Here is a 15,597-nt window from a genome sequence, read left to right as displayed (position 1 = left end):
ATGAGCACCTGAACCACTCCATGGTAACTAACTGCTGAAGCACAGGTGCACAAAATGCTGTTTATACCAGAATTAAAAAGCTCAGTTAAAAATGTGGTAAAACACCCCAAACACCAACAAAGAGTCACCCTCTGGCCCGCCCCAGAGCGCCATCGGTCTGAACTTACAGGCGTAGGTCATGGCGAAACTGCTGCTCGTGTCCACCATGTCCACCTGTGGCACCAGCTTGGGGATGTCCTGGTTTTGTGCCAGGGCGAAACGAAACACCTCGTACTCGTGGGAGTCACCGGGGAAAAGGCCTCCTGTTGACAAACACACAGAGACACACAGAGGTTGTTCTTCAGTGTCCCAAAGCACAGAGGACGGGAAAGCCCAGAGAGAGAAACGACCCACAAGCCCAAAGACACCGATGTGCTTTACAGTAAGAGCTGATGCTGTTTGATTTAACATGGAATCAGATACAAGAGTGAAATCTTTATTGAGCTGTTCATAGTGATCGTCCTGTATAGGACCGCCCTGAAGAGCGCCCCCACACAAGTAAAACTCAGTAAAACTTTCAATTAAACCTCAAAAAGTCAGAAGAAAAGGAGGTCGAGGGTCAGCGCATCGCCCTGCTTCCCTCCGCAGAAAAGCTAACGATGTGTTCTGGATTATTGCAGGAAAAACGTTTCTCTGCAAAACAAAGATTTTATAATAATGTCCATGACGTAATATTGTGCTAATTAGCTCGTGCTAGTTATTCATGTGGAGCTGTTTAGCACAATTAAAGCATGTTAGTCTTTGACAGCTCCCTATTTCAAGATTTAGCAGATAATGAATGAACTAGAAACACATCACAAGGTTTACCTGCATGCAAAGTTCCCTCTAATGTTTCATGTGTCTGAGCGAACACACAAACTGAGCGTCCCGTCGACCACTGTGAGCAACAGCAGACCATGGCCATTGAGGCCATGCCAGCAGTGCGCGATTGCGCACGCGTGTAGCTTAGAGGAAACTTTGCCTGCAAGTCATCTGCACCTTTAGCAGGGAGCTAATGAAGCTCATGAGTCTACTGTTAAGCTAGCTTCTCTTACTCGTATAGAAATGCCTTAAAAAAAAAAACAATTGGAACTAAACGATGTAATTGTGGAGCTTCTCCTGTTATTTAAAATACGTCTAACCACTTTTTTTCAGTGTGGAGCTTTAGTTACTCAACCATCTAAAAATTCTGTCTATAAAGTGGTCAACGTGGATCTACTTCCTGCTGCTGATAGCCAGAAACAGCCGTGTCTCACTCCTGTCTGAACTTGGACCCTTTGTCCTGTTTAAGGCCAAAATTCCTCAGTTGCTATGAAGTGAAACATTTTCATGTGTTCAGCTCATATTAGTCTACTTAAGGCCGCTAATCAGGGTCAGGTTTCATTCTCTGTTGTCTGTAAATGAGGTTAAATGTGGCTCCTTGTCTTCATGCTGGTGGAAATGAATAAACTCGCAGCTTCTCTCTCCTCCAGCTTGCTGTTCTTAATTTGTTTCCATATAGTCGTGATAGAGCATGCTAGTTTTCTTCCAATTTATTTCACTTTCATGTCCCCAATAAAAGAAAAGTGGAGCTGACCTGTCTGTTTTCATACTTGCATATTCACACTCACTGCTCCTCAAACTCCAACTTTACCCTAAAATAAAAAATGGGAGTAAAGTTAAGAAACTTTTTGATGTTTGATTGTGCTGCCGTGAGCTGGCTGCTCACACAGAGTTTACCATTGCCACTAATAATGACGAGTGCCCGCTTTGCTGTAATTGCTGTTAAAAGCCTCTTTTCTCTGCTCTTAGTGGAGCCATTTTACAGCACTCATACCCTCTCTGCATAATGGTTTCACGTGGAAATTATCCAAACACTTAAACTCCGACTGACTGACCCTCTTCTGTTTCCTGTGCTGAAGGAGGAAGAGATGCTTTCATATGACGGCACAGCAGGGCGCTCCAACGTCCTCGATTCAAATGTTAATTTATGTTTTTCTTTCTTTTTGTGGTGAAGCTTTCATGACTCTTCTTCTCAGCAGGAAAGTAAAAATTGCTCTGTCCACTCTGTCTCCACACAAACAGTTTGGTGACATTTAGGCACAAATTTTCTGCAGTTAAAGAAAAAGGAACTAAAACATCTTTCTTCTGCGCCGAGCTTCTCCTTCATCTTTATTTAGCCAGTCAGTGCAGAAATTAGCATCGCCATGGTTTCCTCAACAGAAACAGATTGGGATTTTTAGATCATCACATAAAAATAAATGTGGGAAAATAAAAGTTTATGATACGCACAAATTCAGTTCAGCATCTCCACAATTTGATGCCATTTTTATTATTGTGTAAGTGGGATTTCAATCACCAGAGGGGGGCGATATGGAGCACAAAAAATTCATACTTTTCACACTCCTACTGTATATTAGTTTTTCCATCAAAGCACCGTGCGAGTCATCACTTTGTATTCACATTTGAAATTGTTGATCAGTTTGTTTCAGCCAAGGCCCCCTAGAATAGACATGAGCACTGATAAGTACGATACCGTCCTTGCTGTGAAAATTGACACATTACGTAGAGACAAGCTTGTCCTGTAGGAATCAAACTTTCCCCATTAAGTGCTGGAGATTATTAATAGTTTCCGGAGTTTTCTCTCAGTACTTGTGACCTTCAGCAGTGTGGATGTCTATGGGAAGCTCAGCAGAATGTGGCAGCTGTGTGCTGAAATCTGCAGGCTGCAGGCAGATGGACACAAAGATTTCTGTCATTACTATCGATGTAATCATCGAATATGAGCCATGGAGTTTTCCCCTGAATCTAACTGTGATGGTCCGAATGTGTTGGTGCAGTCAGAGGTTCAAATGATCAGAGTAAGAGAGTGGATTACACTCCTGGATGAAAGCAGCAGCTTCACTGTGGCCATCACTATGATTTTTATTCCAAACGTCCTGATAACTCACAGCTGAGGTTCACACTCAGAGAGAAGGTGATTTTTTTCCCGATCATTGCAGTCTAACACAAAGTCAGCTGAACGTCGCAGATATCAATGTGTCCAGTCAGGAAGCACCCATTACACTGCAGAGACACCAACAGGACATTAATCCAGCTGCACGGCGTCTGTCTCACTGCAGGACGCCGGCACCTTGTGGATTCTGGGTCTGACAGTTGGGTCAGAGATGAGCACAGAAGCTCATTTTGTTCTTCCTCACACAGGAGCAAATAAGGCTCCGTCCAGTTCTCCGTTTTTAACGACCCATCACACTCCTGAGAACGTGGTCGATATGGATGAACCCGTGCCCAGATTCAGCCTGAACGAGCTGCAGGTACTGTCTCGTTCCACCAGCAGTGACAAAGACATGAACGGAAAGCAGCCAGGAGGGATGAGCAGAGCGCAGCGGTCTGTGGTCAGCACCTGCAAGACCTTTCCCTTTATCTGGGGTTTGTCCAGCGCACCTGCTGCTACTTTCATCTGTACAGAGCAGGTGAAACGGATTCACAGTTTCTGCTTCCCAACTGGACACACTGTCTCTGAAGTTCGACTGTGTGTTATTCATTTAACCCAGTCGAGCTTTTTGGAGACTTTCTTTGTGTCCTAGTTACTGTAACTGGTAGTTATTCAAGTCAGTATCATATTTAGTCATTATTAGCTCAGGAGAACACGAAGATATTCAAACTTTACAATAACTTTTAATACAAGAGGTCTGTTATGATTCATCACCTCCATGTCTGTGTAACCGGGTCATAAATTACACAAAATGTGTTCTAGACCCCAAACCCTTCCTATTAAACCTGACTTTTAGGACCTTCAAGCCTGTAGTTATGTTCATTATCAGTTAGAGCCCCTCCTCCTTCTTTGGTGCAACCCTATAAATACGGGGTTCCCCTTTGGCCCCTCCCCTTTTCCACAACTCCCCTGTGGGAGAGGTTGGTGTCATTTCTTTCCCAACACATAATGTATATTCAGCCACCCTGATGTTTCTGATTGTGTTTTAGTTCAGTTATTGTCATCACTGTGCCTGTCTTTGGTAGATACTGTAAATGTGTAGTATGTGTGAGCCACATGTGTTACAGGCACAGTTAATGCTATCATGAATAGATCCTTTTTGTTAGCTTGGAAGTTGTGGTGGGTTGAGCTAACCCTCGTAGGAGCTGGAGCGGGCAAGTTAGTGACTTGGAGGTCTTTCTTTCTTTTACCTTTCAGTGTCAGACCACGCAGGAACACACCGGGTACAGCTGCTTGTCATATATTTAACATGACCTTAAAAAAAAAAGATGGTTTCTCATGTACGCAACAGGAAATATGAGGAGAAACTTTCACTTGTATGAATGCTCCAGTGCAGCTAACCAGCTCAGCCAAAGCAAACTTTCCTGCCCAATGAACACACTGCACATTTAAATGCATAAAAACAGTGAAATTATAATCATAAATAGGGATGAAAGTAACAATATCACATAACAGGAGTCACGACAGGAAATATTTACTTAAATCTCACATCAAGCACATCAGCTGGGAGGAACACAAACACAAGATGGGACATTTTTGCTGTTTACAGTTTCAAAATAAAAATCTCAGTATTAATTCACACACACACACACACACACACACACACACACACACACACACACACACACACACAAAACATCAGTTTCAGACACTTTTTTTTCTACTTTTGGATTTGTGTGATGTCAAAGTCAGGGGAGGAAGCAGGTGTGATGAGTTTTAGGCTACGTCCACACGTACCCGGGTGTTTTTGAAAACGCAGATTTTTCTATGCGTTTGCACCTTTCGTCCACACGTAAACGGCGTTTTCGGTCACTGAAAACAGAGATTTTTAAAACTCCGGCCAGGGTGGAGATTTTCTAAAACTCCGTTTTTGCATTTACGTGTGGACGAGAAAAACGGAGAAAACTCAGCGTCAAAGGTGTGCGCCTTTTATGACGTCACACTGTGCGCCACGTTATTGTTTCGGTGAAATGAATTTCTACAATACTGTTACTGTTAATTGTCTCTGCAGTGTTTAAATGCTTACATATACACACAGTTACTGTCCCTCCACACATACGACTCGGTTCTGCTTCTATGCGCCAGCTTTGTTTACTTTTTCCCACCGAGGCTTCTAGACTTCTGATTGGCCAACATTTACACGGTTAGGAATATAGCGCCACCTGTTGCTTTGGCATGTTCCTAGCAGCGTTTTCCTTCATTTCTGCCTTTACGTGTGGACGGGATTATTTTGTAAAACGAAAACGGAAAATCTCCGTTTTCAGAAATACCTGTGTACGTGCGGACGTAGCCTTATTTGAATACTCATAAATATATTTCTAGTATAACTTCAACAGTCTTTAGTATTCAGATCAGAGTCCCTTGGAATGAATTCTGGAGTTCCACAGGGATCCCTCCTTGGCCCTCTTTTATTCACCCTCACACACAAACTTGAACTCAATGGAAGATTTCATGAAGGGAAGAAAAGCTGTGAAAGAGTATTTAATAGGTCGCAAGTAAAGTGACGGCACTTACCCCAGACTCCCCTGTCAAAACTACGATATCCAGATGGACAACAAAATGAGCTCAATGAGTTTTGAGCATTTTGTTGCAAAATGTTACTTCATTGTGAAGGTTGGAGTACTTCTTAAAGCAGGGTGGGCAACTCCAGGCCTCGAGGGCCGGTGTCCTGCAGGTTTTAGACGTGTCCTTGATCCAACACAGCTGATTTAAATGGCTAAATTAGTTCCTCAACATGTCCTGCAGTTCTCCAGAGGCCTGGTAACGAACTAATCATGTGATTCAGGTGTGTTGACCCAAGGTGAGATCTAAAACCTGCAGGACACCGGCCCTCGAGGCCTGGAGTCTGACACCCTTGTCTTAAAGGAACATACAACCCGTGCAGTTTCTCATTTTCCTTCCTGATCCAGTGGAACTCCAGCTCTCGTCTTTGTTTGGATTTCTATGACAGCGTCAGGGCTGTGTGTGCGGGCAGGCGGAGGTGAGGACCCAAACGCAGGACTCAGAGACTGAGTGCAGCGCACAAACCACAGCTTTATTGCTGGCAGAAAACAAAACAGAAACCTAACTGGGAAAACCCACAAACTGGACACACAGGCAAAATCTGACGGTACAACACGACACCGACACAAAGAAACATGGAGCTTAAACACACTGAGGAAGTCATCGAGGAATTAGAGACAGCAGGGGAACACAGCTGGGAGGAATGAGACCTAACGAGACGGGGGAGCGAAGCTAGAAACACTGGGCCTTTCTCAATATGCGTAATTGTGCGTACTTGCGTTCTCGTGTACTCGTGATACGTCATCAGTCGGAGACCAAGTACTGTTCCAATTCAAAGTACGCATCAAGCCGAGAACGCGAAAAAGTCCCGGATGTGTTCTCGCTCCGCCCGTTTTATCGAGCATGCATCGGTGGTGACTTGTGTGGACTTGGTACAGCTAAATATCCCAGAATGCATTTCGTCCAAAACTCAAACGCGGCAATGGCGGACGAGCGGGGCTAAAAACTTTTAAATATTACTCTTTCTGGGTCACAAAATAAACTTTTAAGTTCTTTTCAAGCGAGAATGTAGCTGTGTAAACTTCAAATATCTGCTCAGTTTATCAAGATATCATATATTTCCAAACGAGGTCCGACGTTTTCGGAGACGTCTGTGACCCGCCAGCTCCATAGCAGACAGCGAGGTCGAGGATTATTACAGCCGGCTAGAACAGCCGACTCCCGGCACATCATTTTCAACCCCCCCGCGGTCTTTTCGCTACTCAGGTTAAACAAACCCCAGTAGCTGTCTATTGTATTGAGTGTCCACTAAAATAAAAAATAAAAGCGTTCTAACATCTCACCTGCTTGTTTTTATTAAGGTATGTACACGTATGTACATGTACACTATTTTTATTAATAGAGATTTCACTACTGAGGTTAAACATGATATATAAGTCACTTAGATCACTTCTAAATGTTAATGTTTGGCTTATTTCGGCTTTTTATTTGTTCCTGAGTAAACCGGTTTGGCTGTGATTAAAGTTAAGCTTCATAACATATTACTCACAGTTAAATTAAGGACGGCAGTAAAAACTCCGGACCTGTGACATCATCAAGTACGCTGGTGTTCCAATTGTACAAATCGCGAGTCCGTGCTCGCGTTCTCGGCGAGTCCGTACTCCCGTGCGTTCTCGGCGAGTACGTACCCGCCGAGAACGCGAGTACGTACTCGCGTACTTGAGAATTGAGAAAGGGCCACTGACATCAGACAGAACCCTTCAAAATAAAACAGGAAACAATTCACAAACACAGACTAAGAAACATGGACTTTACACAGAGGGAACTGATCACTGAAGTTCAGTCACATGACTTAACTGGACTTTTGTCAGTCAACAACCATGAATACAATAATAATAGAATAAATGAATTTCTGTGTCTCCACGTCTCTATCTTTAAACTTTATATAACTTGAAGTCTCACTTGCAAAAACGAGGCACTCTGCTCGAATAAAGGTTTTAATGGTAAAGTTTGTTGTGTATATTTGACCTAGAATAAAATCTGCAATCCCTACACAGTTTGTGAAATTTTATTAGAATCATTTATCATTTATTCATCAGAGAAATGAGGGCTGGAAGCAATCCATGTGCTGCGACTGAAGACAGACACGCAGGAGTGCCGAGGCGCTCTGGTTGGGCGTGCAGGGTCACGCTGCAGGAGGCGTTTTATTCCAGTAAAATGAAGGTTAGTTCAACTTGATGCCAAATGAGCATCCCACCTGAGTGGAAGCCACAGCGGGAATCTGGACCAGCGGCCCGATGAATCACATTTAAACGTCATTTTGGCGGCGTAACACGCGCTACAGCCCACAGCTGCCTCGTCCACACATCGCTGAGCGTGAGCCGACCAGTCGAGGTGCGACGTGGGAATAGATGAGGGGGTAGAGGAGTCCCCGCTTCATAAACTCCTGAACGCTGAACGTTTGTTTACTGACATCAGGACTGAGGGCAGACAACAACACTGAGCCCCTGCTTTACTTGAGCTCGCTGCATGAAAATGGTAACGTAGAAATGTTACATAACTAAAGTCCCGAGGACGCAGAAGATTCACTCTTGTACGACTTTGTTCTAACCACATGTTGGTATTTTTTTCCTTTTTCTGGAGCTTTATGCATCATGTTAACAGTTTTAATCACTGGGCACTTTTGCAGGTTATATATTTTAATTTGATCAATAACTTGAATGAATCACTGATTAAAATAACTCCAGTAATTCCATTTGAAGCAGCTGCAGCCTTGCTAACAGGATGGCGCATTTAACCACCAAGCCTGAAGCTTCCTCCACACGCTGCATCACCTGAGTCCTTGGATCCAGTTTGTGATATTTGAGAACATCAGGATGATCGCTCCCAGATTTTCTTGTTCAAGCTAAATCTGTATCTGAGAAGCAGCAACAGAGTCCCACTCTGTGCTCCCACAGCAGGACATCCTGCCAAACCTCCTCAATGCAAATCTGAACCGAACACATCTAATAAAAGTGGGGATTCGGATCAAAAGGCACTTTTGTGATAAAACTCTAACGCTAACCTCGACTTTTACTTAGTAAAGCTGGATTTTTACTCCCCCAGTGGACGAATAGGTGTATACTAAAGTATGACCCCTTTTACTTGCATTGCTTCCATCACTGGGCTTGCAGTTTGGTCCCTTATAAGAAATGAATCAGTGACGCCTGTTTAATCTTATTTGTTATGCATTATTTAAACATCTGTAAGCTGCTTTGCATCCCAGTTAGTCTCAACTTTGCTGGACCTGAGCTGGGGTCTGCTCTTCACCTGTTCTCACTGTAGTGGTCCCGACTGAGTTAGCGTTAGAGCTCTATATGTAGAGTCTCATAGTGCAAGATGTTGAGTAACGGCAGGGCTGGCGACTCAAACCCCGACTCCATCTGTCCCTAAATAAAAGTGACTTTGAGCAGGAGAACCACACCATCTATGTGAGTCTACATGAGAGGCACAGAGTGTTTTACAACCAGCTAAATAACAACAGTTGAACCATTAGGACACAAATCATGAGCTCTTTCCTCAGTTTTTAATATTATATAATGAAGGAATAAAAGGTGGATTTAAAAGGAGAATAAACCATCAATAACTCCATCTAGTGATATAACAGCAAAGCACAAGTATTTAGACACGACAGTGAAACTGTAAAGTGACCCGAGCAGACTGCGGTTTAATACTGAAGGAAATCACCAAAGCCTCAGGAAATACTCCAGATTAATGAAAAGATGCAGTTAAATTTAGAAATGTGATAAAAATATGATAAACTCCTTCCAAAGAAAGACTGCAGGCTCCTCTCTGACAGTCCCATCAGGATGTCTCAGAGGAAATTATAAGAACCATCAAACAGGCAAAGTCGGGATTATCATAACAACCATCGTACAATAAACACAGTTAATATGATAATGTGTGGAATTAGAGCTGCGATCGTTAAATGATCAGTCCTCTGATCCGCAAATGGACATCTTCACGCATCTCAGCACCAAACAGACTAAACAGCTGATCCGGTTCAGAGGTGACTGGCTCGTAAATTAATAGCTCAATATGGAAAATCCTGTTGTGTGCATGCAGCCTCGGGGCTAGCTGAGGGGATCAGAGTCTGGGACTTACTATTGGGATGTCCTGATCATGTTTATTGACAGGAGAATAGCCCTACATGGCTCTGCTCATGGTGTTAATTCTTCTAATCCCTATGGATTAATATAATAACCATACTTCTCTTTAAAAACACTTTGATGTTAGCCGTGCTGTGGTGTTTAACTCTGTCTCTCTCTGTCTTTGTCACTTTCTCTAAAGTTCTGATTCTCTTATTTCAATTGTAAATTTAAATTTAGGAATTTGTCAATAAAAACAAACAATATTCTGTCATGATTCTGTCCATGGTGCTGAATAAAACCGTCTGACTTTCTGGCCCCATAAATGCTGATTGTGAAATGTGTTTGACAGAAACCATATTAACATGAAGCTACTGTGACTCTGTCCTTTGTCCTAAAACAAGCCTGTAATCATCTCTGTCTGTGTCTTTGTGACCCCCCCCCCCTCCCCCCCAGTCATGGCAACATTTTTAACTATATTTAATTTAAGGCCATAAAAACAATCAGTCACACGCGCCGTGACTCTGCTGCTCCAACATTGTCAGTAGTCAGCTGGAGTTCTGTCCGCGGTGCTGAAGCAGCGTCCCCACGTTTCCTCAATGATTCACATATTTAACGATTTTTGAGCCATATTTGAATCAACTCAGCTGTTGTTGAGTCTGTGACTCTGTCCGCGGTGCTGATCTCCATAATCTTCCCGCCGCTCAGAATCACTGAGAACAACCTCCGCCCCACGTCACAGTGGTAACGATGCCCTGCGTGTTGCAGCGATATTAAAGTGCTGCAGACACAACAAGCGCCTGTCCTCGCGTGGAAATATAAACCCTAACTTAGTGTAAGTGAGCGAGTCCCGATCACAGAACATCGAGACAAAGTCACAGCAGGAACATTCGAGACAGTCTGGAGGAGCGCGAGCGCTCGGGTCCAGGCGTCCACGCGTGATCACGATATGAATGATGTGGATATGTGGGGGTCGGGCTGCTCAGACCCGGGTTCTCGGGGCTCACTCACCTATGTTGATGTTAGTTGGGAAACTTGTGCCGCTGCAGAGCCCGAGCAGCAGCGGGAGCAGGGCAGCGGGCAGCGGGCAGCTCTGCGGCCGCATGGTTCCTCCTGCAGTCCCGGAGGAGCCGCCGTAATCCCATTCACAGCTGACCGGAGAGACGCTCCGCAGCCCGGGAGCACACTCACGTCCACCGGTAGCGCTCCTGTGTGTGTGTGTGTGTGTCGGAGTCCTTCCCTCTTTTCTAACATCCACACTCGGAGCGCAGAGCCGAGCTGCCGCCGAGACTCTGTTCACGTCCCTGTACCTCTCTCACCCCTCCACTCTCTCACCCCTCCACTCTCTCACCCTCTCTCTCTTGCTGCTGCGCACATCAGGCAGGTGGAGTTACACCAAAATCAGTGCGTGACTTTACTGTGAAACACATTTGGCCACGCGAAAAGGAGTTCAGCAGGTCAGATTTCTGTCAGTAAGGGTCGCCCCCACGCTGGTCACTGAGATCCACACATGTGCTAACTGTTTACACTTTTCACCGTCACGGGATCTGGTCAGTTAACAGACTTCAGTCTTTTCCGTTCTAAACCTTCCCATCCGGTGCGAGCAGGTTTTTAACCTGCGTGGGGAAACCCCGTTGGATTTCAAGTCCCACGCCTTAACCACTCGGCCATCACAGCGCCTCCAACTGTCCTCCTACACCAGTGGTTATGGGTTCGAGGCCCACCATAGGAGTGTATCAGCGTGACTGGAGCAGTGGATGTTTGGTGGAACAAAGAAAGGCAGCTGCAGCCCTGAGAGCTTTTTTTCTTGGACTGACCTTCACAGAAAAGCCTGAAACGGTGAACCACGAAAAGTTCAGAGCGAAGAGCAAAAACCTGCAGTTCCGCTAACGTCCACTTGAGGCTCCAACAGTGGAAATAACACATTTATATCTTTCTCTAAAACCAGTTTTGGTTTTTGCTGCTAGTTCACAACACACATGTTCTCCTAACACACCTGCTGACATTGTTCACAATCTTGCAGCCCTGCTGTTGTCTCGTGTGTGTTTGTGTGTGAGAGAGTTAACCTCACTCTTCAGCCTCACACAGCTGATGCCTGAACTCACATCAGCATAGGAGAGGAACTGAAAGAGAACCGTGGACCCAACTCACCAGAAACCTTCTTCCGCCACGTTCTTTAAAGTCGTGAACTTTTGTTCAGAGTCCAACCAGAACGACTAGTTCTGACACAAGCTTGTATTATTAGCTGTATCGTTACACGTAGTCAGTGCTGTCTGAATGAAATCATAACTTTATCTCATCTTATTTAACGTGACCACAAACCCAAACTCAAATGGGTTTGCAGATGTCAACCAGTTGCTAAGACAGAATGCAGACAGAAGACAAACCGATATCTTCTCTCAGCCAATCAGAGCTTTGCTCAGTCCGCAAGCTTTTAGCTTCAATCACAAGAACTGGGCTCATCCTGGGGCCGAGAAGGCAAAAAGAAAACATTAAAAACTGTTCCTGTTCATTGTAACAAAGCACCAGCACAGTGCACATGTATGACCACGAGAACAGAGAATACACGTGATTACAATCCTCATAAATCACTGAGCAAAATGAATAATGATGCTACAGGAACAAGCTGTACTGCTGTGGCCTCAAACTGCAGCCACCAGCACCTTTCACCAACATACAGAGACAATAGCAGAAATCACAAACTCTCCTACACAGGATTATTTATCTGCTTCCCTTCAGACAGGATTTAATTGTAAATATTTTAGACCAAAGAAACAGGAAAGTGGGAGCGAACACCTGAAAGCGGAGTTTCTCTGCAGCGACACACTGAGGCTGCGTCTCACTGAAAGCCGTGGAAATGCCGCTTTAGATGCTCATGTTTACAACATCACACACGTAGCTGCTGGACAGCAGCAGATAAAGGGGAGCTGTGGGAGCGAGGCGGCTTCAAGTTGATCGTTTGTCGTGTTTCCTCTGGATCCGCCCACGCCGCCGTCGGCCTGCTCGCTGAGCACAGATAAATTAATTAGGCAGGGACTCGCATGAAAGGGGGCGATCACGTTCCTCCCTCTCTTTGTTTTGTCTCCATAAATTGGTTGACTGAGAGTGAATAGAAGAGGATTATCAGCGTCCCCGTTACTCCACGTGTGGGCAAATCTTGTAGGAGGGCGGCCATTTTTGATGTTAACGGTGCGCCTGTTGTCCTGAGAAAGAGATTCTGATGCAAAGTGACTTTAAATAAACCATGAAATGTTCACTAATTAATGTAACAGCAGAGTAGGAGAATCAAATCTAAAATGTTCGTGTCGTGATTGTAAAATGCGTCGATCCGATCGTTCCGACTGAAAAGTCTCAGCAGCTGTTGGATAAAACATAAAACATGTTCTGCTGGCAGCGCGAGGCACCAGGAGCCGCTGAGGCTGATCACAGTAACTCTGCACTTTAAAGCCATCGTACACTGAATCACTCTCAGACTGCCACCGGCCTCAGTTTAGATGCTTCTGTTAGCGCACTTCCACATGGTGCAGCATGTACTTTTTACTTATTAAGCTCGTTACTGCGTTATTGGGACTGAGTGTGAAGGCCTTGTTGGATCTGCTCCATTGTTATTTTCACAGGTTTGCTTTCTGAGGGCATCAACGTCCTCAAGAACTCATGAGATGCAATGTGTAGCTGCATGACACAATCCTACAAAGCACCTACACGTATGAACTTCAGTACACGTATGTAACATGCAGAAGTGTACAAAAAGGCCTCTTGGGCCTGCACCCGACAGGAAGTTTTATTTAAGTTAAAAGAGTCTTTTTTTGTTCAGTTAGATTTTGCTTTCAGTCCAGTTTCCTGCGGCCATTTTTCATTATGAAGTCTGCGCTGTGGTTATTTTTAAGGGTTAGTACTAATGTGATGCAACGATACCAATTTTTTCAAACCGATACGATACCGATACTTGGATCTGAGTACTTGCCGATACAGAGTACAAAAACCGATACTTCTACCACACACACACACACACACACACACCGGCATTGGCTGGTCATCCAGAGCGATAAAATGAGTCAGAGCCTCTGTTATTTTAACTGCTCGTGGATTTTCTCTTGACATTTTTCTTCGCTTTTCCAAAACCTGAGTTAAAGTTGGCTGTTCCACACTGCTGACATTTTGTTTAGCCTAGCTACAGCAGCCTCCAGTTTCTCTTTTTTATCTGGAGCCGCCAGACTCACTCGCCTAATCCTGTGCCTGTTTAGCGCGGGATGTCCCCCTAGTGGCCAATCTAAAAAACTACAACAAAAATGACATGCCACCCTCTGATTAATGAAATAAGTTAGTATCGGTTCATGGTATCGGTTAACTTTTATGAGTATGAGTACACACACATTTTACAGTATCGGCCCCGATACCGATACCAGTATCGGTTACCGATATCGGATACCGATACCAGTATCGGTATCGGTGCATCCCTAGTTAGTACTAAAAGAGGCAGCATCATAACACGTCATAGGCATCGAAACAGTGGAAGCAGTTCTCAGATTGATGGTGCAACTCATAATTTGTCTAAGAATAAAGATTCTTGATAGATAAATTGAATGTCTGATGGTTCGCATCAAAATAATGTGTTGCTAAGTAATTTAGATGAGGTCTGTTTCTGTTTGGTCGCCAGAGAGGAGGGATCTACACGATGAAGCTGACCTGTTACGGTGTGTTCACACCGAACGCGATAGAGGCGGCCAGAGCGTCAGGTTTACATGTAAAGTCAATGGAAAAGCGCGATGACCCGCGATTGCGGCTCCCGCAAAAATTCGGAAGCAGATTTGCGTCGCGAAAACGCGGGACAGCAGGTCCTCAAACTGGGCGAGGGGAAGACGGCGATATCGCTGAAATTGGCCGTCATCCAGGCGCAGCTCCTGGAGCAGTTTGGTGAAACTCACCAAACTGCTCACGCGTCTGGAGGACCTGATGGACCCAGGTACGGCGAGGACGTCCTTAACGCCGCTGCTCTGCTCTCCACAGTAAATAGAGAAGGGAGACTCTCTCTTCAAACGCTAGCTCGACAGCTGCCATCTAGCAAAGATACCGGTCTGGCACAACTTCCTCCCACATTTCCGGTTCACGCGCGTCAAAATATGCAATTTTGAGGTGCGATGGATTTTTCTTGGCCACGTGTTGAGGTGCGTATGTGCACGCGTCAAATTTGGGGCGTTTTCGTTCGCGTCTATCGCGTTCGGTGTGAACACACCGTAAGACACACCAGAGCTGCAACTTTAGCCACCCATTAGCAGTGTGGTGGCTGTCCTGATGCATTATTACAAGGTGGCACCAACCGACAGTTCAAAGCAGTTTCATCAGTAAATGTTTTGTAATATCATCAAGATCACAGCAGCAAAAGCAGCGATTGTCACTTTTCTCTTGTTTTGCCTCCTTGAGTTAACTCTAATTAGCGCCATGTGTAATTAGCTGAAGCAGCACATGCAGACAGGCATCTGCTTTATCTATATGAGCTACATCAAATGGTCTAATCTGAGTCCATGCGCTGCCTGCGCGCTGACAGGAGGACGTGATTGGTTGACAGGATGTTTAGCGATAATATCTGAAGATCTGGCTGTGATAGGAGTCTTTAGCTCAGAAAAATGGAGACGTCTGTCAGACGTGACTCTTTTCCTCATTGTGCTGATTTCCAGCTGCAAACCAATTTCAGTACACACTGACAACAGCTGGAGGTCAGAAGAACTGAGGCGTCCTGCGGCTCTAAAGCCCGTCTGTGATCGTGGATATAAACTCAATTAAAACTGTGTTTGTTTGGTTTTTGTTCTGTTTGACTGCTTCTTTAGGCAGAGCTACTTGTGCTCAGACACATTACTGTTGGATTGTGTTACATTTATAGTCTCGAGAAAACAACACAAAACAAAATAAAATTATTTTAAGGAATCATGTCAATTCAGTTTTATTTATGCAGCGTCAGTCATCTCAAGGTCATTTATA

The 15,597-nt window shown here is 44.6% G+C and overlaps 1 protein-coding gene and 1 non-coding gene across 6 annotated transcripts in view; both read right to left on the bottom strand.

The window, feature by feature from the left end:
* The window catches only part of LOC102789181 (glutamate receptor 1-like), a 112,155-nt gene extending 101,205 nt beyond the window's left edge, over positions 1 to 10,950 (bottom strand). For all 5 annotated transcript variants that reach the window (XM_087847575.1, XM_087847576.1, XM_087847577.1 and 2 more), the window contains exons 1-2: positions 10,633 to 10,950; positions 168 to 302 (exon numbers count right to left, since the gene is read on the bottom strand). In XM_087847575.1, coding sequence (XP_087703701.1) covers positions 168 to 302; positions 10,633 to 10,726 — 229 coding nt within the window. In that variant the 5' untranslated portion in view covers positions 10,727 to 10,950. The remainder of the gene's footprint in view (positions 1 to 167; positions 303 to 10,632) is intronic.
* A 266-nt stretch (positions 10,951 to 11,216) lies between these two features.
* Positions 11,217 to 11,298, bottom strand: trnas-uga (transfer RNA serine (anticodon UGA)). The gene has a single exon. It is a non-coding gene; the product is annotated as a tRNA-Ser (tRNA).
* Between the last annotated feature and the right edge of the window lie 4,299 nt (positions 11,299 to 15,597).

The sequence above is a fragment of the Neolamprologus brichardi genome, chromosome 10 (assembly GCF_056152115.1).
Source record: "Neolamprologus brichardi isolate AB-2024 chromosome 10, ASM5615211v1, whole genome shotgun sequence".
Classification (NCBI taxonomy): Eukaryota; Metazoa; Chordata; class Actinopteri; order Cichliformes; family Cichlidae; genus Neolamprologus; species Neolamprologus brichardi.
Note: the sequence above shows the minus strand (reverse complement) of the source record. Positions and strands in the feature narration are given on the sequence as shown.